Source organism: Palaemon carinicauda, chromosome 29 (genome assembly GCF_036898095.1).
Source record: "Palaemon carinicauda isolate YSFRI2023 chromosome 29, ASM3689809v2, whole genome shotgun sequence".
In the NCBI taxonomy this organism is placed as follows: domain Eukaryota; kingdom Metazoa; phylum Arthropoda; class Malacostraca; order Decapoda; family Palaemonidae; genus Palaemon; species Palaemon carinicauda.
The window spans coordinates 79654133-79676178 of NC_090753.1; the positions used below are offsets into that span (position 1 = coordinate 79654133).

Sequence of the window (22046 nt, forward strand, 5' to 3'; positions counted from 1 at the left end):
CAATGAGTTAGTTACAGAAAACGCTACGTCATTACAGCACACAGTGACATCTGCTGGTAATGGGAAAATGTACATTAAACGCCATAGCAGCCATACCGTTTTTTAAACGCAAATAAAACTTGCATAAGTAATTAGCACATAGCCTTAAGATTTGACAACAGGTTTTGTTGGTCTGTGGATTTGACCATTGTAATAAGTATTGATTATTGTATCGTCATATCATACAAATATTTATTTATTTTTAATTTCTTCTATATAAATCGAAATAAGATAAGACAACAAATTAATCTAGTTCAATATTACTCTTTTTTGTGGACGCAAAAATATATCAAAGTTGTTGTGATAATAGATCGGGGAATTAAGTAAAATTATCTTATTTTATCAAACAGGTAAAATTCATATAATTACAAATAAATATAAATAAACTTACATGCTCGATTGTTCACTAAAGATGGTTTTCTACTTTTGGAAATATTACTTGTAAAACAAGTTATTCAATATTATGAGACAAACGTCCGGAAATTTTCATGTCAATAATTTAAAATATAGCTTATTACTAAGTAAACAAAAAATAGTACATTTATACTATAAAATAATAAATTAACTAGGTTAATTTCATTTCGTCGTTTTTGTTTTCTATCCTAATTAGGAAAAAAGAAATTTTTGGTTTGTGGTGAAAAACTTGAATAATTTGCTATATTATTATTATTATTATTATTATTATTATTATTATTATTATTATTATTATTATTATTATTATTATTATTATTATTATTATTAATCTATATAACTTCTCTTCTTCTTGTATTGTTCAAGTGCTTAGAGTTTATATAGGAGATATTAATGTAACTCTTAGAATATTTCATTTTCCTTTCCTCGCTGAGCTATTTTCCCTGTTGCAGCCCCTGGCCTGATAGCATCCTTCTTTTCCAATTAGGGTTGTAGCTTTGCAGGTAATAATAATAATAATAATAATAATAATAATAATAATAATAATAATAATAATAATAATAATAATAATAATGACAAACCCTTTTTCTTTGCGATTTTCTTACCCATTTCGCTAATAAATATAAAAGAAGAAGAAAATAAACACCAGACAGATTTAAGGGAGCCATTTGATCGCAACTAAGACCGCTTAAAGGAAGCCTTTGGTTACAATATTAGATATTTCGTGACCGACTGGACGGTGCCGTGAATTTCCTTACCTTTTCGTACATTCTATCAGTCTGGTTAAATTGGTTACACTACATATTATGCAAGTTAATGTTAAAATGAGTTCCGTGGCAGGAGCAGCATGGAAGGTAATTATTCGGATGTGATTGATCAAATGTTATAAGTTTACAGTTCTATGTGAATGGATGTGCCGAGGAAGCTTAGGTTAGGCCAATGGGGTATATATTTGGTAAAGTTTTACAAGTCTACATGGTATCATTTCGAATAGAAAATATAAGTTTTCCAGTAGTAAATAACGTGATTTAACCGATTTTGGGGGTGTATGTATGATAGCGGCCACCTGTTTATGTTATTATGGCTAACTTAGAATACGGCAGAGTAAGGGGGTCGCAGGGGGCATTAGGCCCCCCTTTACGTAAGTAAGGACACGGCTTGTAGGATAGGTTAGGGGGGAAAGTTTAGGTTAGTTGATGTCCATATTTAATGAACGCGGGAGGAACTGGCCGCTGATATACAAAGGCTCCCGAATTTGACTTTCGTTTCAACCCCAAACAAACAGAACAACCAGTTCGACTAACTTCAAGTAGCCGGACAAATGGTAGTTGTTGTTGCGGTTGAAATGAAGGTCAAATTTGGTTAAATCACGTTATTTACTACGGGAAAACATATATTTTCTGTTAATATGTTCAAATATAATGGCTCTTGTTCCGCCGCTGGCTCGCTTCACTCGCCAGAAAACAAAAACATCAAACTCGTATGTACTAGCAAGCGGTAATGATGAGCTGCGCACGCTAATATTAGCAACGCTAAATATAAGGGTTCTTGTTCCGCCACTGGCTATATATATTTCTGAAACTATTTGTTTCCGACAGGAACGAGCGTCATTTTCGAAGAAAACGGATGTCTTTCTATAGAAAAAAGTAGTTTTTTCCCTAGGTTACATTACCCTGTAATAAACTACAATAGAACCATATATTTACCTTTTGATTTCTGTAGAGGTATTTCAATGGACAATGACTGAGAAGAAGTTTCCTAGGTCAGGTTAGTTAAGTGCGAAGTGAAGCATTATTGATAGGTCCTCCTTGGTTACGTTAGGGAGGAGCGTAAGATTTCAATAGTTGCTTATGCTTGCGCAAAGTTAAGACGAGGATATACCAAAAAATTTTTTGCAAAAATTTTTTGCAATTCAGTGTTGCATTTGTAGGTCAGCATACGGATCAGCCCGGGCATAGAAAAACAGAAGTCAGCCCTTGTATAATGACGGACAGGAACACCTGCATAGAACACCGCCTAACCTAAACTTCCTCATCTAACCTAACCTACAAGCCGTGTTTTATCTACTTATCTAACTCCTATGACCATCCTTAGACTGCCATATTCCAAGTGATAGGGTTGAAAATAGGGGAGTTATGGGGCATGGCCATCATCATACATACAACCCCCGGAAGTTGAATCCCATTATACTAAATCAAACAAATAAAGCCCTACCTAAAAAGATCCGCACTTAAGTCGTCTTGTCCTTGCCAGATGGGATAAAACCTGCCTCCATGTAATATTTTTATTATTATTACTAGCAAAGCTACAACCCTAGTTGGAAAAGCAGGATGCTATAAGCCCAAGGGCTCCAACAGGGAAAAATATCCAAGTGAGGAAAGGAAATAAGGAAATAAATAAAATACTGTATATGGAAAGAAATGAAAAATTGAAATAAAATATTTTAAGAACAGTAACAACATTAAATCAGATCTTTCATATATAAACTATAAAAAAAGTCATGTCAGTCTGTTCAACATAAAAAACATTTGCTGCAAGTTTGAACTTTTGAAGTTCTACAGATTCAACTACCCGATTAGGGAGATCTTTCCACAACTTGGCCACAGCTGGAATAAAACTTTTAGAATACTGTGAAGTATTGAGCCTCATGATGGAGAAGGCAAGACTATTAGAATTAACCCTTCAGTTATCTTTAAACTACTCTCACACATAAAACTTTGATCTTATAGGGAACATATTCAAGTTTGTTACCACTGTACTGTATTATTATTGATATGACAAAATTTTACCTGTGTGCTGTTCAGGGATACTAAGATTATTGATGATTAATAATATGGTGTCCTGAGTCAGTAGAGACACAGAGTTCTAGGTTAGGTAGGGGAATGTGGGGATTTGGTATTTACAGGTAATGGTACACTAGTGTGGAAATAAGATATGGCCTCAGACTAATCCAAAGGTCTAAGTAACTTAGTCGAGTCAAGATCAGAGACGGGTTTAAAGGTTTGAAAGGTCGCTCATGAATGGCAGAAGCAAGAGCGACAATGCCCGGGGAGTTACCATATATACATGGATCAGTGCCTAAGCCCCTTCTCCATCAAGCAAGGACCAGGGAGGGCCAATTAATGGCTACTGATGCCTTGATAAGTAGACCTACAGGCTCCCACAAAACTCCCATCCCTAGTTCACAAGGGTGGTAAGGATGCAAACATGCCTAGAAACTTTTCAATAGTTGAACTCCCGTCCAACAGACTGTCAGATACGAACGTTTCCAGTAGGCTACCACATATATTAGAGTATGACACATTAACTTTTATGCATCCTACTTTACTGCGAGCTTTGGTCTCTAGATCCAGACCCCTACCCTAGGCGATATGGGTAGACATTTAAAAAAAAAAAAAGAAATTAAGTTTAACACCAGCCAGTCTAAAGTAGTCTCGTGTCATTAAACTACTGTACAGTAGTAGAATTCGCAAATAGCTCATGAATTGCTATCAGTGTATTATCTAACCAGTTGAATTTTTCAATATTAAACTTACCCGATAATCATGTAGCTGTCAACTCCGTTGCCCGACAGAATTCTATGGAGGGATACGCCAGCTATCACAATACTAGAAGGGGGTGTATTTACCAGCGCCACCTGTGGCCAGGTACTCAAGTACTTCTTGTTGACACCTCCTCAATTATTCCTCTGTCGTGCTTCCGGCAAGACGTTCTGGGATACGCTTATGTTCTTGGAGTATTTTCACGACTTTGGTGAAGTATTTCTCTTTGATTTCGGCTGTCGCTTTACTGGAAACTTCTATATTAGCTTAGTTAGCTTTTGGAATTAATTTGATTAATTTTGGTGACGAGAGAGTATGAACTCTCGTTCACTTTTCAATGGCCGACCCTTCCCTTAGACGGAAGTGTTGGTGTCTAAGAGAGTATAGACTCTCTTTCTTAATTTTGCTTAACAAAAGTTATATATCTCTCCGCCTCTTATAGGCCTCTTCGATTAACTTCCTTTTATTATAAACTCATTAAAATTAATTAATTTTTATATTTGTTTATATTCGACCTTCCTAATAGTAGGCGGTCTTTTACCGAAGTTAATAAACTTTGAGCCCGTCATTTCGGTTTTACCTGTTAACATATTATGCTATTTCCGCCACAGAGTTTGAAAGATTTTCTTTGACAGTCTCGTACTGTTTTCAAAGCTGAACTAACGTTTTGTTTTGTCTCTGCAGTTGTTGACGTTCAGAACGTTCAACTTGCACTCTATCGTTACGATAGAGAAAGAATGTTCACGGTTTCACGTTGCAGTAAGAGTAACCGTGTCTAGCGTTTTGTTCATTCTTTCTTAACTTAATGGTTTTGATCCTAATAAAGGAACTTTTCAGTTTTTTTTCCTTTAACAATAATATGTTTTAACGATATATATGATTGGGCTCTTCTCTCAGGTTCTAAGTCAAGAGAGAGAGAGAGAGAGAGAGAGATAGAGACGGAGGGAGAAAGAGGATAAACGTTTCATTCAAGCCTGCCAGGCGTACGAGTAACGTCGTTATCGTTTTTTGCTCTTCTCCCTAGTCTCTTTAGGGGAAGAAACTAAACGTTTCTAGAGTGATCTAGTGTTTAGTCTCTTTCCAACCACTGAATTATCTTTCATTAGATTTTTCTGTTACATTGTAATTCTGTTTTCGCAATTACTAACTTTGAGAAAGGATAGAATTGCGTATTTCAGGTACAAACCACTTAAAGTTTCGAGTTCAGTGAAATAAGTGCAAACAGAAATCAAAGTGATAAGTGATTAGTGCGTGAGGGTACTTTTGTGCGCGCCAGTCGTCCTCCCAGTCCGGGACCTCTTGCAAGCTCCCAAGCCCAGGGGAGAAGCAATGTCGAAGGGCATAAGGGTTCAGCAGGCCTTGATCGGCGCACAGAAGTATTCTCGGTGGTTGTGGGCGTGTCTTACCGAGACCGTCACTCCCACCCGCAGACGATTGAGCCCTTATTTTGCTCGTCTGCAGAAGAGATTAGGGGAGAAAATAAAGGCAGAGTAATGCTGGTCTCAGGTCTCAAGACTTCTTAAACGTTAAGTCCAGACCTATGCCAGACGTACGAAGTTAAAGTTCACAACCCGAATGCAGCATTGGGTTAGCTCTGACTCTCCTCAGTCATCAGTTGATTACACTCCGCCTAAGAGGAGTAAGGTTCTGCCACAACAGATCTCTGCTGTTAAGGCTTTACCTCAGCAGAACTTAGTGTCTGCCGACCCCAAGTTAACTCTACTGCAGTCCATACAGTCACAACTTTCGGTCTTGATGCGTGAGTGTCGGGCTGAGAGTGTTGCACCTCCTCCTCCGCCTACACTCCCTCCACCTGTTCTCGCTCCGCCTGTGCTCGCCCAGCCTGCACCTGCTCCGCCTGTGCTCGCCCAGCCTGCACCTGCTCCGCCTGGTCGCAGCACCATCTGCCAGGCGTACGATGTTGTGAACTCTACTACAGTCCATGCAAGCACAGCTTTCGGACTTGATGAGTGAGTGTCGGGCTGAGAGTGTTGCTCCTCCGCCTCCGCCTACACTCCCTCCTCCTACACTCGCTCCGCCTGATCACAGTACCATCTGCCAGGCGTACGATGTTGTGGACTCTACTACAGTCCATGCAAGCACAGCTTTCGGACTTGATGAGTGAGTGTCGGGCTGAGAGTGTTGCTCCTCCGCCTCCGCCTACACTCCCTCCTCCTACACTCGCTCCGCCTGATCACAGTACCATCTGCCAGGCGTACGATGTTGTGGACTCTACTACAGTCCATGCAAGCACAGCTTTCGGACTTGATGCGTGAGTGTCGGGCTGAGAGTGTTGCACCTCCTGCACTCCCTCCACCTGTTCTCGCTGCACCTGTGCTCGCCCAGCCTGCACCTGCTCCGCCTGTGCTCGCCCAGCCTGCACCTGCTCCGCCTGGTCGCAGCACCATCTGCCAGGCGTACGATGTTGAACCACTTTCGGAGTTTGCTGTTCACAGTGTTGTTCAGCCTCAGCCTTCTTTAAGGCAACCCTTGCTTTGGGATCAGGAGAGTTACACTCTTCCTCCTCCTCCCCTTGCTGCTCCTCCAGTGGTGCAACTCTCGGTTGGGGTACAACAACCTCTCCCCTCCGTGAGTCTGTCTGCTCAACCAGCGCTGCACCGAGTTCAACCCTCCATGCACTTGCGCCTCAGGAGCCTCAGCTTGCTAGAACTTTACCTTGTTCTACGCAGCCTCAACCTTCTCATGCTCCACTCATCTCTCAGGAACAGGAACGGACTACTCCGCCTCCGTCCTCCGCTCAGCTGGTGCAATCCTTGGGTGCAACTCTTGCTAGGAGTCAACCTCCTTCACCCTTGCACCTGCCTTCTGCTCCGTCTGTTGTTCAGCCTATGCAGTCTGAACCTCAGGTTTTCCCTCAAGTTGAGGAAACCTCTGTTGTTGTTCCAGCTCGTTCTGACTCTGCTGTTCAGCATACCATGGTTTAAACCCCATGCAAGCATGCATAAAGCACTCTAGCACTGGTCATGGAATTTCTGAGAAATGTTAAACGCCATGCACACGCTCTGCTTTCCTTTCAGCAGGCTCTGCTTACTACATGCTCAGCATTCAGCATGCTCTGCATTCAGCATGCTCTGCATACAACATGCTCTGCATTCAGCTTGCTCTGCATACAACATGCTCTGCATACAGCATGCTCTGCATTCAGCATGCTCTGCATACAACATGCTCTACATACAGCATGCTCTGCATACAGCATACTCTGCATACATCATGCTCTGCATACCTTACCGCATGCTTCTCAACACATCTTGGGTTGTTGCCAACTCACTAGACTGTCAAGCAGTTTCATAGCGTTGCCTTCTAGTCTGCTGCTTTGCACCAGTGAACCCTCACTCAGAGAACTTAGCTTTTCTAGGATAAGGTCCCTGTAGATGAGAAAGTTCTTTTCTCCCTCCTTCTGATATTCCCTTGAGGACTCTGTCATTTGGAGGGAGCCTTTAGCTGCATAACCTCTTATGGACTTTTATTTAAGCATAACATGCTTACAGGGAAGGTAATGGTTACACTTCAGCCGCTAATCCCGTCTGTTACCACACCTGCTCCCATAGACCTTGAGCTGTGTTGCATGACATGCAGTCCAAGCTTAGTCCTTGTTAGAGGATTTTTTGTTTACGGAGTCAATGTGTCACGGGGAAGACGTTCAACAACCAACAGAAGGGACTTGTTGTGACGCAGTGGGCAACCTCAGCAACCCGTTAAGGAGTTGTCTTTACGACCCAGACAGTCTAGACAGATTCGGGTTGTCACTGTACTTCCTCGCTTGCCCATGATTGACAGTTTACAGACTGTGCAGCAGTATCATGATCTTGTGTCCGGCTCCGTCAGACGACTGGCTTTTAAGAGCTCCCTCAAGTCGTCGCTGTCTGGAGATTTTCAAATGGACTATGGATCTGACCAAGGAACTGGGCCTCCTGGTCAATTTTGAGGAGTCTTAGCTCGTTCCATCCCAGACCATTGTCTCCTTGGGTATGGATCTTCAGAGTCGAGCTTTTCGGACTTGTCCGTCGGCCCCAAGGATCTTCCAAGCCCTAGAATGCATCCAGAGCATGCTGAGAAGGAACCGATGCTTAGTCAGGCAGTGGATGAGTCTAACAGGGACACTTTCATCGCTGGCCCTGTTCATCGAGTTAGGGAGACTCCACCTCCGCCCCCTTCAGTTTCATCTAGCTGCTCACTGGATAAAGGACATGACGCTAGAGACGGGCTCAGTTCCTGTTTCCGAAGAGATGAGGTCTACTCTAACGTGGTGGAAGAACAGCATTCTTCTCAAGGAAGGTCTACCATTGGCTGTTCAGACCTCCGACCACCGTCTCTTCTCGGACGCATCGGACACGGGCTGGGGTGCGACACTGGACGGACAGGAATGCTCGGGAACATGGAATCAGGAGCAAAGGACACTTCACATCTATTGCAAGGAGTTGTTGGCAGTTCATTTGGCCTTGATAAACTTCAAGTCCCTCCAGCTTAACAAGGTGGTGGAGGTGAACTCCGACTACACCACAGCCTTGGCTTACATCTCCAAGCAGGGAGGGACTCATTCGAGGAAGTTGTTCGAGATCGCAAGGGACCTCCTCATTTGGTCAAAAGATCGAAAGCTCACGCTGGTAACGAGGCTCATTCAGGGCGATATGAATGTCATGGCAGATCGCCTCAGCCGGAAGGGTCAGGTCTTCCCCACAGAGTGGACCCTTCACAAGAATGTTTGCAGCAGACTTTGGGCCCTGTGGGGTCAGCCAACCATAGATCTATTCGCTACCTCGATGACCAAGAGGCTCCTCTTGTATTGTTCTCCGATTCCAGACCCAGCAGCAGTTCGCGTGGATGCCTTTCTGCTGGATTGGTCCCATCTCAACCTGTATGCATTCCCGCCGTTCAAGATTGTCAACAGGGTACTTCAGAAGTTCGCCTCTCACAAAGGGACACGGCTGACGTTGGTTGCTCCCCTCTGGCCCGCGAGAGAATGGTTCACTGAGGTACTGCAATGGCTGGTCGACGTTCCCAGGACTCTTCCTCCTAGAGTGGACCTTCTGCGTCAACCTCACGTAAAGAAGGTACACCCAACCTCCACGCTCTTCGTCTGACTGCCTTCAGACTATCGAAAGACTCTCAAGAGCTAGAGGCTTTTCGAAGGAGGCAGCCAGAGCGATTGCCAGAGCAAGGACGACATCCACTCTCAGAGTCTATCAGTCTTAATGGGAAGTCTTCCGAAGCTGGTGCAAGGCCAATGCAGTTTTCCTCAACCAGTACCAATGTAACCCAGATTGCTGACTTCCTGTTACATCTAAGGAACGTAAGATCCCTATCAGCTCCTACGATCAAGGGTTACAGAAGTTTGTTGGCAGCGGTTTTCCGCCACAGAGGCTTGGATCTTTCCTCCAACAAAGATCTACAGGACCTCCTTAGGTCTTTTGAGACCTCAAAGGAACGTCGGTTGTCCACTCCAGGCTGGAATCTAGACGTGGTCCTAAGGTTCCTAATGTCATCAGGATTTGAACCGCTCCAATCAGCCTCTTTTAAGGACCTCACATTAAAAACTCTTTTCCTCGTGTGCTTAGCAACAGGTAAAAGAGTAAGTGAGATCCACGCCTTCAGCAGGAACATAGGTTTCACATCTGAAACGGCTACATGTTCCTTGCAGCTCGGTTTTTTGGCTAAAAACGAGCTTCCTTCCCGTCCTTGGCCTAAGTCGTTCGAGATCCCAAGCCTGTCCAACATGGTGGGGAACGAACTGGAGAGAGTACTTTGCACAGTTAGAGCTCTTAAGTACTCTCTAAGAAGGTCAAAACCATTACGAGGACAATCAGAAGCCTTATGGTGTGCTATCAAGAAGCCTTCTCTACCAATGTCTAAGAACTCAGTTTCTTACTACATCAGGCTTCTGATTAGAGAAGCAAATTCTCATCTGAAGGAAGAAGACCTTGCTTTGCTGAAGGTAAGGACACATGAAGTGAGAGCTGTGGCTACTTCAGTGGCCTTCAAACAGAACCGTTCTCTGCAGAGTGTTATGGATGCAACCTATTGGAGAAACAAGTCAGTGTTCGCATCATTCTATCTCAAAGATGTCCAGTCTCTTTACGAGTACTGCTACACCCTGGGTCCATTCGTAGCAACGAATGCAGTAGTAGGCGAGGGCTCAGCCACTACATTCCCATAATCCCATAACTTTTTAACCTTTCTCTTGAATACTTTTTATGGGTTGTACGGTCGGCTAAGAAGCCTTCCACATCCTTGTTGATTTGGCGGGTGGTCAATTCTTTCTTGAGAAGCGCCAAGGTTAAAGGTTGTGATGAGGTCCTTTAGTATGGGTTGCAGCCCTGTATACTTTAGCACCTTTGAGTTGATTCAGCCTCCCAAGAGGAACGCTGCGCTCAGTAAGGAAGACGATCTTATTAAAGGCAGAGTAACGGTTCAAGTCGACTTCCTTACCAGGTACTTATTATTTCATTGTTATTGTGGATAACTGATTATATGAAATATGGGATACTTAGCTATCCTTTAATCTTGTACACTGGTTTTCACCCACCCCCCTGGGTGTGAATCAGCTACATGATTATCGGGTAAGTTTAATATTGAAAAATGTTATTTTTATTAATAAAATAAATTTTTGAATATACTTACCCGATAATCATGATTTAATCGACCCTCCCTTCCTCCCCATAGAGAACCAGTGGACCGAGGAATAATTGAGGAGGTGTCAACAAGAAGTACTTGAGTACCTGGCCACAGGTGGCGCTGGTAAATACACCCCCTTCTAGTATTGTGATAGCTGGCGTATCCCTCCATAGAATTCTGTCGGGCAACGGAGTTGACAGCTACATGATTATCGGGTAAGTATATTCAAAAATTTATTTTATTAATAAAAATAACATTTTTCTCCTGATATAGCCAAACCTCAATTGTTCTGTATTTTGAGGCCTTCATGGAGATTGAGAAAGGCTAAGAGAAATGGTACAGGACAGTATCTGAAAGTTGTAGACATCTAATTTCCAGTCAGATGCATAGAGTTATAAGAGCTAATCTTTTATGTATCGTTTTTCATTTACTGCAATCTAATCATTATTGCCTTCACCAAAATCGAACATTTTGTGAAGGGTATGCATTCACCTGTCATCGTTCATTTGGTCATGTTGGGTATGACCAAATGATGAATCCGTAACATTTAGGATAAATTGCATCAAAGTACAAGGACACAGCAGTACTTTGAAAATAATCGCTATTTTAAGAAACGGCAAATATTTTGCTAGTTTATTTTTTGTTTGGAAATAAAATTTTGCTAATACTATTGAACAAATTTCAACAACACTTGGTGGAGATGTGGGATATGACCCAAGGACAAATCTATTTGATTTTGAAGAAGATACATTGAAGTAAAAGTACGTAGTGGAAAATAAGACTGCTTGGCATGGCAAAGACATGTTCTCTACTGATTGCCCCTTTAGTTTTGTAATATAATACAACCTACCTACTGTTGTAATAACATTGTATGTTGATGTTGCAGTTCTGATATGATCTACCTGAATGGTTGTATCACTTCTACTCCCACTCATGCCTTATATGCAGCAGCTTTTACAGTTAACTATTTATTTTACCAAAAATTTGCTTTTATTTTGATAAAGATCTTACTCCAACTAGCTTTGGTAAGAAGAGCACAATGTGGAAACTGGGCTGCATGTTATGAACTGTTCCAACAGCTATTATTAAATTTCCTTGGCCTTAAAGTTTATTATTTTTTTCCAGGCTGTGAAACCTCACATCCCAATGATTAAGTTTCGTAAAGGTGGCATCTCTGAGTTAGGTAACTATAAATATTTGTTATTGGTTTACTTATGCCTTACATTTAAAGTTAACTTGAACAATTTGCATTACTTTCTTACTAACACCTGGAATTCCTGAAAATTTTTCTGTTATTTTAAAAGCCATAATTATAAAATGTTATATCATAATTTATATATATCCACAATATACTGTAAATATGAATTGCAAAGGAAATTTAAAGAAATCAAGATTTCCTCTACTTTAAACCGCATAGAATTAATGAGATGTTAATCATCATTAAGAACTCGAGCTGTAATCCGCTCTGGAAAAGCAGACTGGTCCAAACCCAAGTTCACACTTGACATATTGATATCAGGGAGGTCCATTCCAGCATAGACACATTTAATCATATAGTAATAATGTATACAGTACTTAATTGTAGAAATGAGTGACGAGTGAGAAACGCTCCGGATGCTTGAAAAGCTATGATTTGAAATGAACAGTAAATTTAGTCAGTACTTCATTAGTATTAAATGTTTATCTTTTTTCCTTCAATAAATTGGATCTAGTAATTCTTCAGCACTGAAATGTATTCTTTATCATTATAATACTCTTGTAAGTACCATGGGTTACAAGTTTACGTAATTCGTTGTGGGAGGGAGGGAGTTTCCTAAAATGCTCATATCCTTAAGAAATTTTTCCATAAGAGATAAAGGAGTTTCACTCTATGAGATCATGTCTGTAATACTCATTTATACTAAATTCAAAAGGTTTCTTAACCCTTTTACCCCCAGGCTATTTGGAAATTTCCAACCCTTAACCCCCTTGGGGTTATTTTTTTTCAAGCACATTTTGCAGTATATTTTTTTTAAATTGCGCTAACAGCCTTAATTTTTGACATAGAGAGGTCAGGTTGGTCTCATTCTCTTGGAAAATGCCTGAAGTTTCTCAAAAAATTATCAAAAATATGCAAAAAAAATTTAAATAGCATTTTTATGCAAGGACGTACCGGTACGTCCATGGGGGTAAAGGGATGAGTTTTGTGAAACGTACCAGTACGTCCTTTGGGGGTAAAAGGGTTAATGGTAAGTATTGCACAAATTGTAGTCCCTAACATCAGAAATGAATAAAAATTAACAATTCACAAGGAAAAATACTGCAGAAATCATTGACAAAATATCTCGCACTTTACCTTTGAGGAGAGTCGTATGTGGTGTGAGGGAGGTGAGAGAGGAGGAGTGGGGGTTCATTCACTTAGAAGAACCTCCATCCATGAGAACTTCTGGTAAAATATTGGGAGTTATCTCACTTGAATGACATTCATCATCCCTAGCTTAATAGCTTAATCTTAATCACTGACATTGCTATTTCTAGTGTTTCTATTACAGTATTATACAGGGTAAGATGTGCAATGAGTTTGCACCAGTTTTCTATCTTATACTTTTATCCAGTTCCAATCTTCTTTGCCTTTTTTATGATTTTCTTGGCCATCTCCTTTGCTGCTACTCCCTTATCTACCATTCTGGTATGAAAAACTTTAAAATATTTAACGGAAATAGTCAACTATATCTGCAGTTTATGTTCTGTTAAATATTCATATTTATTCTCAAAGTTATTTTCATGTTATAAGGGAGTTATACTGTACATTCAAATTTGTATTTTTATTTTAGCTCATGGTGCTCCTCAACCTGCTATTGCTGGTGCTGTAGCAAATCCCATTGCCCCTAAACCATCTGCTGCTGCTGCTGCTGCGCCTGTTTTAGAAGAGTGGCAGACTCCCCTTAAGTATCGCCGACGTCCAATCGCTCAAGATGAAATCGATTACATTAATGTAAGTTTTCAACATAATCTCTTATTTTTACTCATTTCAACAAATAGGAAAACCATTACTGTATTAAATTTAGACTTCTGTCGTAATAAGTACGATAGATCTAACAAGCAATGAAAACAAACCATTTTCCGGAGCTACCAACTAATCTATAGCCATCTCTTGATCACCTAGGAGTGGTCCTAATCAGTAGTGCCCTACGTGTAATATTGCTTAAATTGACCTCAAAGCAAGGCATTCATTTTCATGGTCGGGTTTATTTGGGTTGTGTATTTGGTATGCCCTTTTTGTGACTATCGTAATTCCATCCAGAAATCTCTCCTAACATTTGAAAAGCAGCCATCGATTGAATGGAAATAGTGATAAAATCTTTAAGAACATGAACTAGTGATTTTTAATCGGTCTGTATTTCTTGCTTTTAATTTATCATAACCAATATTTTCTCTACAGAAGTCATGAATAAATAATTTTAAATATTTAACTTAGCCGGTGAATATATAATAGCTGCTGCTCCAGCGGCTCGACAGAAAAACACACAAAAACTCGCGAGCGATCGCTATGAAGGTTGTGGGTGTGCCCACCAGCGCCAACTATCGGCCAGATACCGAACATGCATGTAAACAAGCCTCAATTCTTCTCTGTCGGCCTTAACGACAAGACGTATCAATACTCGCTGTATAACCTGGAGTTTTCTCAACATATTTGGTGAAGTACTTCATTTTGGTTTGAGCTTTCGCAGTGCAGGTGTTTTTCCTCAACTTAAACTCTTGAACTCTTTGTTGGACAGATTTAATTGTTGATGACTTGGATTGTTTTTTGGACTTTCTTTGACTAATTCAAAATGGCTGACGCTTCTCAAGCCCCTAGATTTCGTAAGTGTAATGCTAGGGATTGCAATAGGCGTCTTCCAAAGGCCTCTCTCGACCCACATACTGTGTGTTCTAATTGTCGGGGTAAAACCTGTCAATTAGGAGATCGGTGTGAGGAATGCGTGGGCCTTTCGGAATTCGATTGGCTCGAATACGACAAGTATTCTCGTAAGCTAGAGAGAGATAGGGTAAGGAGGAGTTCCTCTAGATCAGTAGATTTTTCCTCTCCACATGCCCCTGAACCTAATCCTTCCCCTGTAGTGGTTGTGCCTGAACCCCCTACTGGCACTCAGGAACCATCGATGCGAGACATGTTACGTGCCATTCATACCTTGGGTGAAAGAGTTGAGTCGTTAGCTACAGATCGTAATCAACTCATGGCTGACGTTAAAGAGCTAAAGTGTCAGAGTGCCACAGCGGAAAATCGTGGGAAAGTGATTAGTGCGCAAAGTGTTTTCAGTGTTGCGACCGAGGGTTCGTCTGTTCGTGCCTGTCGTTCGCCTAGTCCGAGACCTCTTGCAAGCTCCCAAGCCCAGGGGAGAAGTAATGTCGTACGACTTATGGGTTCGAGAGGCCTTGATCAGCGAACAGACGTTCCCTCTATGGTAACAGGCGTGTCTCATCAAGATCGCCCCTACCATAAGACGAGAGAGACCATTTTCTCCTCGTCATCCGAAGGCTTTTCGCATAAGAAACCGTGGAGCAAGGTTTCTAGGCCCCTTAAGCGAAAGTCGGTCCCTTCAGGACAGGTCCAGCGTCCTGGTTGTAGCCATTGGGACAGCTCTGACCCTTTGCAGTCATCGGAAGACTGCTCGCCGCCTAAGCAGCAACGTTACACAGGCTCAGAGAGTCTTGGTGTAGGCAAGGTTGTGCAGTCTCAGACGTTAACCCCGTCTTTTACCGCACCCATTCCCGTTGATCCTAAATGGGTTGTGCTGCAAGACATGCAGATCAAGCTCGCCTCCCTTATGGAAGACTATTCTGCTGAAAAGGTTCACGATGATCCTCGCCGCTTAACTCATCGAGATCCTGGCCTTCAGCCGCCAAAACGAGCCTTTGCTCGTCCTGTTGACGTTGGCGTTGCTAAGTCACGTCAGTCACGCTTTGTAGAGCCTCACTCGATGCAGTCACGTGTTGACTTTCAGCCGCATATGGACGTTCAGCCACTTCCTAATGCTCTTGTTGACGTTCGGGACGTTCGCCAACCAGCGGAGTTGACTTGTTTTGACGCTGAGCGTCAACCACCGCAGTCTAGAGTTGTTTTGACTGCTCAGTCTAGGCAGTCAAAACAGTCTCGAGTTGACGTCGAGCGTCCTCCCGCTCCTGTTGTTGTTGACAGTCAGGCTGTTAAGCAGTTACATGACGTAGCGTCCTGGACTGCTACTAATGCACCAGTGCGTGTGGACTCTGCGTGTCAAGCATTGCCAACCCCTTTGCTTGTTACTCAGCAGTTGTCGGATGAGGATCCTTCAGATGAGGACGTTGCTGACCCTCATCATGATGATCATCCTTCGGATGTAGACGAACCTAGAACGGTTCCTCCCTCAATGGACTTTAAGAAAGTCATGTTAATTTTCAAGGAGCTTTTTCCCGATCACTTTGTCACTGTTGCTCCTCGTTCGCCACCGTCTGAGTTTGCTCTAGGCTTACCTGCTAACATGCCAGCCTTTACTAAGCTAGTGCTCTCTCGCTCTTCCAAGAGAGCTTTACGACTTTTAGGCGACTGGTTGGATACCAGGAGGAGTTTGGGGAAGACGGCCTTTGCCTTCCCTCCGTCAAAGCTCTCGTCTAGATCGAGCGTCTGGTATGCCACGGGAGAAGTTCTCGGCTTGGGAGTCCCTGCCTCTGCCCAGGGTGACTTCTCAAGCCTCGTAGACTCTCCCCGCCGCCTAGCCATGAGACGCTCGAAGATTAGTTGGTCCTCCTCGGACCTTGACCATCTGCTGAAAGGCGTATACAGGGCCTTTGAAGTTTTCAACTTCCTTGACTGGTCATTGGGAGCTTTAAGTAGGAAAATCTCATCGGCTGATAGAGATGTTTCCTTACTGATAATGTCATGTATGGATAAAGCCATCCGCGATGGTTCCAATGAGCTCGCCTCCTCTTTTACGTCGGGAGTCTTAAGCGGGGTTTACACGGGCGAGCAGCTCGTCGAGCCTGGCTCGACAACCCTGTGTTTGAATTGATGTTCGAGCGTGTAAACGGGCTATTTGGTTGTCGAGCGCGCTCGTCGAACGGCTCGATGAAAGTCAGGCTCATCTTGACTTTTGTGGGCGGAGCTACATTGTTTGACGAGCGGTGTGAACGGGTGTCGAGCATCGAACCTCAGTTGTTATTCAAACCTGCTAGAGGAAACATCATTAAAGAAATGAATTATGGCTGCCATTAATGAAAGCAAGAATGAGAAGGAAGTCGTACTTGATTTCATACATGCATATCGGGCTCATCCAGCTTTAGGGAAAGTTAAATCAAAAGACTATTCCAATAAAGTAACCAGAAACAAAGGAATAGCGGCTCTGCATGAAATGTTGAAAGAACTCGAGCCTGACTGCACACGAGACGCCGTGACGAAAAAAATAAATTCTTCCTGATGGTAAATAGCGTAAAGTGACACTTGGTCTTTCATGTGGAGTTATGGCCTTCCTCATAGTTGTATCTTCATAAGTAATCAAAGGGCTGAAACGATTCAGTAGATCAATATACGTGTCTTCATCCATACGCAAATAATTGCGCCAGTCATCTGGCTCTAATTTTTGACGTTGTTACTGTTTTTAGAATGATTTATTGTTAATTTATTCTCATCATTTATTTATGTCCTTATTTCCTTTCCTCACTGGGCTATTTTCCCTATTGGAGCCCTTTGCCTTATAGCATCTTGCTTTTCCAAGTAGGGTTGTAGCTTGGCTAGTACTAGTAATAATAATAATAATAATAATAATAATAATAATAATAACAAGCAAGTTGGTGTTTGAAAATTTCTCTCTTTTTAGTAGCCAGTCCTTCGTCCACTTTGATCTTTTTTTTTTTTTTCCTTCTCAGTGCCACTGCTACAGCAATGGCTATCAAATCGTCCTGGTCGAGAGACATGTTGACGTTGTTTTAGCACGAGGCACACTGAGGCTCGATGTACTGTCTGAAAGCTCTTCGAGCCGTTCTACAAGTAGGTTCGACAAGCAGGCTCGGCCGTGTAAACCCGCCTTTAAAGAAGCGAGAGTCCCTTTGCTCTTTTCTTTCGGCAGGAGTTACTCCCTGTCAGAGATCAGAACTGCTCTTTGCTCCCTTATCAAAGTTTTTGTTTCCGCAACAATTGGTTAAGGACATAGCTTCTTCGCTTGTGCAGAAGGACACCCATGACTTGATGGCGTCCTCTGCTCGCAAGGGGACTCCTTCTACATCCTTTGCTGCTAGACCCAGGATCGACACTCCGGCATCCAGATTTATCCCGCCCTTTTGTGGCAGAGCTCCCAGCAGGGGAAGTACTCGTGCCGAGGGAAAGAGAGGAAAGAAGAGAGGAGCCAAGTCCTCACGTGGCAGAGTCTGACTGCCCACAGCCTCAGACAGCAGTAGGAGCCAGATTGAAGAGCTTCTGGTAGGCCTGGGAGAAGAGGGGCGCAGACCAACAGTCTGTTCGGTTGCTCAGAGAGGGGTACAAAATTCCGTTTGTACGCAAACCTCCTCTAGCGACATCCCCCATCGACCTCTCTCCCAGGTACCGAGAGGAGTCAAAGAGACAAGCCCTAAACCTAGAAGTGTATCTGTTGCTAGAGAAGGGAGCGGTGGTGAAAGTCTCGGACCTTCAATCACCGGGGTTTTACAACCGTCTCTTCCTAGTCCCGAAGAAGACAGGAGGTTGGAGACCGGTGCTAGACGTCAGTGCGCTCAACGTCTTTGTTACGAAAACAAAGTCCCAGCTGATTCCATCCCAAACTATACTGTATTTAGGGATGGAGATTCGCAGTCCAGTTTTTCGGGCTTTTCCGTCTGCCACCCGAATAGATCAAGCCCTGCTCAAAAGTCCAACTAATGTTGAAGAGAGAACGGTGCTCAGTCAGGAATTGGATGAGTCTAGTAGGAACTCTATCTTCCCTGGAGCAGTTTGTCTCGCTAGGAAGACTACACCTTCGACCTCTCCAGTTCCATCTAGCCTTTCACTGGAACAAGGACAAGACGTTAGAGACGGTCTCAATCCCGGTCTCCGAACCAGTAAAGGCATGCCTGAAATGGTGGAACGACAATATCAGTCTGAGAGAGGGACTTTCCCTAGCAGTTCAGAACCCAAACCACGTACTATTCTCAGACGCGTCGGATTTGGGTTGGGGTGCGACCCTGGACGGTCGGGAATGCTCAGGTCTGTGGACCTCAAGTCAGAGGAGCATGCACATCAACGGCAAGGAGCTTTTGGCAGTCCACTTGGCCTTGATGAAATTCGAGAGTCTCCTTCGAAACAAAGTGGTAGAGATCAACTCCGACAATACCACAGCCTTGGCGTACATCTCCAAGCAAGGAGGCACCCACTCCCTCACGCTGTACGAGATCGCAGGGGACCTGCTCATTTGGTCAAGAGATCGAGGCATCTCCCTGTTAACGAGGTTTATCCAGGGCGACTTGAACGTCTTAGCAGACTGTCTCAGTCGGAGGGGTCAGGTAATTCCTACGGAATGGACCCTCCACAAGGACGTGTGCAAGAGTCTTTGGGCGACTTGGGGTCAACCCACCATAGACCTCTTTGCCACCTCGATGACCAAGAGACTTCCAATCTATTGCTCTCCAGTCCCAGACCCAGCAGCAATACACATAGACACATTTTTCCTAGATTGGTCTCATCTGGACTTATATGCATTCCCACCATTCAAGATTGTCAACAAGGTACTGCAGAAGTTCGCCTCTCACGAAGGGACAAGGTTGACGTTGGTTGCTCCCCTCTGGCCCGCGAGAGAGTGGTTCACCGAGGTACTTCGATGGCTGGTAGACTTTCCAAGAAGTCTTCCTCTAAGGGTAGATCTGTTACGTCAGCCCCACGTAAAGAATGTACACCAAAACCTCCCCGCTCTTCGTCTGACTGCCTTCAGACTATCGAAAGACTCTCAAGAGCTCGAGGCTTTTCGAAGGAGGCAGCCAGTGCGATTGCAAGAGCTAGGAGAGCTTCTACCATTAGAGTATACCAGTCGAAGTGGGAAGTCTTTCGAGACTGGTGCAAGTCAGCATCTGTGTCCTCGTCCAGTACCTCTGTAGCCCAAATCGCTGATTTTCTTTTACATCTGAGAAAGGTTCGCTCCCTTTCAGCTCCCACGATCAAGGGCTACAGGAGCATGTTGGCTTCGGTCTTTCGGCATAGAGGCTTAGATCTTTCCAACAATAAAGATCTCCAAGATCTCCTTAAGTCTTTCGAGACCTCTAAGGAACGTCGTTTGGCAACTCCTGGATGGAACTTAGACGTGGTCCTAAGGTTCCTCATGTCAGACAGGTTTGAGCCATTACATTCAGCCTCCCTGAAGGATCTCACCCTCAAGACACTTTTCCTGGTGTGCTTGGCCTCGGCTAAAAGAGTCAGTGAACTTCATGCCTTCAGTAAGAACATCGGCTTTTCTACAGAAAAAGCCACTTGTTCACTTCAACTTGGTTTCCTGGCCAAAAATGAACTGCCTTCTCGTCCTTGGCCTAAATCTTTTGATATTCCTTGCTTATCAGAGATCGTAGGCAACGAACTGGAAAGAGTATTATGTCCTGTTAGAGCACTTAAGTTCTATTTAGCTCGTACTAAGTCATTACGAGGTAAATCTGAGGCATTATGGTGCTCAGTTAAGAAACCATCATTGCCTATGTCAAAGAATGCTTTGTCATATTTTATCAGATTTTTAATACGAGAAGCTCATTCTCACTTGAATGAGAAAGACCGATGTTTGCTTAAGGTTAAGACGCACGAAGTTAGAGCTATAGCAACCTCCGTGGCCTTCAAGCAAAATAGATCTCTGCAAAGTATCATGGACGCGACTTTTTGGAGAAGCAAGTCAGTGTTCGCGTCATTTTACTTAAAAGATGTCCAGACTCTTTACGAGGACTGCTACACACTGGGTCCATTCGTTGCAGCGAGTGCAGTAGTGGGTGAGGGTTCTACCACTACACTTCCCTAATTCCAATATCCTTTTTAATCTGTCTCTTGAAATGTTTTTAATATTGTTTTTTGGGTTGTACGGAAGGCTAAGAAGCCTTTCGCATCCTGGTTGATTTGGCGGGTGGTCAAAGTCATTTCTTGGGAGCGCCCAGATTAGGGGTTTGATGAGGTCCTGTTTGTATGGGTTGCAGCCCTTGATACTTCAGCTCCTGGGAGTCTTTCAGCATCCTAAGAGGATCGCTGGGCTTCGTGAGGAAGACAGACTTACAAGGCAGAGTAATCGTCTAAGTCAACTTCCTTACCAGGTACCTATATATTTGGGTTTTGTTATATTATAACTGTCAAAAACTCTAAGCATATACGCTGTAAACTTAATTAACTCTGGTCTCTACCCACCACCTTGGGTGTGAATCAGCTATTATATATTCACCGGCTAAGTTAAATATTTAAAAATGATATTTTAATTATAAAATAAATTTTTGAATATACTTACCCGGTGAATATATAAATTAAAGGCCCTCCCTTCCTCCCCAATAGAGACGCAGCGGGACGAGAAGAATTGAGGCTTGTTTACATGCATGTGCGGTATCTGGCCGATAGTTGGCGCTGGTGGGCACACCCGCAACCTTCATAGCGATCGCTCGCGAGTTTTTGTGTGTTTTTCTGTCGAGCCGCTGGAGCAGCAGCTATTATATATTCACCGGGTAAGTATATTCAAAAATTTATTTTATAATTAAAATATCATATTTGTAGGATTTCAATAATTTATTGTTATGACTTATTCAGCTCTGAAAGTACTTTTGTTCGGCATCAGGGTACTATCTGAAATATATTATTTCATTGTATCTTGCTAATGACAGAATTACTTTTCCTAATGACACTAACATGCATTGTTCTTTTTCCATTTCAGAGGGGAGGTCCAGCGTAGAAAGGCATGTGCCCTAGTCAAAATGCATTAATTTTGTGTAAATAATGGTTAATATGCTCCTAGCTATTTATTAAAATCCTGCAGAGTTGTATGCAACTGTATAGTGTGATCACTCTGTATCTTAGAATAAATTAGAATGGAGTGATGCATTTTACCCTCAAGTAACATTAATACTTGTACATTTCTTTTTGTCTGGCTTCAGTTAGCTATATTGTGAATAAAGAAACCTTGTTGAATATATAATATGTATGGGTCTATCATAAGTTACACATTGCAGTATTTGTACACAAAAGCATACAGAAAATAAAGCTGTGATAATCAAAACCCTGTATAATTTTTAATGTTACAAAGTATCCGCATAGTATGAACATGTAAATAAACTGATTAATGGTGTAAGATACTTTTTTCCTTGTTTCACTGTTCTTCTTTGGGTTTTCATAATACTGAACAGTTAAGAACAGCTGTGACTGTGTGAATTGACTCTGGCATTTGGGCAAATGTGGAATATTTTATCGACTCCTGAAACCAAAGTGCTACGTTG

The 22046-nt window shown here is 42.8% G+C and overlaps 1 protein-coding gene across 1 annotated transcript; it reads left to right on the top strand.

The window, feature by feature from the left end:
* The first annotated feature begins 1128 nt into the window (after positions 1–1128).
* On the top strand, positions 1129–21829 carry LOC137622287 (alpha-ketoglutarate dehydrogenase component 4-like). The gene is made up of 4 exons (XM_068352847.1): positions 1129–1304; positions 11751–11808; positions 13439–13599; positions 21488–21829. The coding sequence occupies exons 1-4, from the start codon at positions 1257–1259 to the stop codon at positions 21503–21505; spliced, it is 285 nt and encodes a 94-aa protein (XP_068208948.1). The 5' UTR covers positions 1129–1256; the 3' UTR covers positions 21506–21829.
* The last annotated feature ends 217 nt before the right edge of the window (positions 21830–22046 follow it).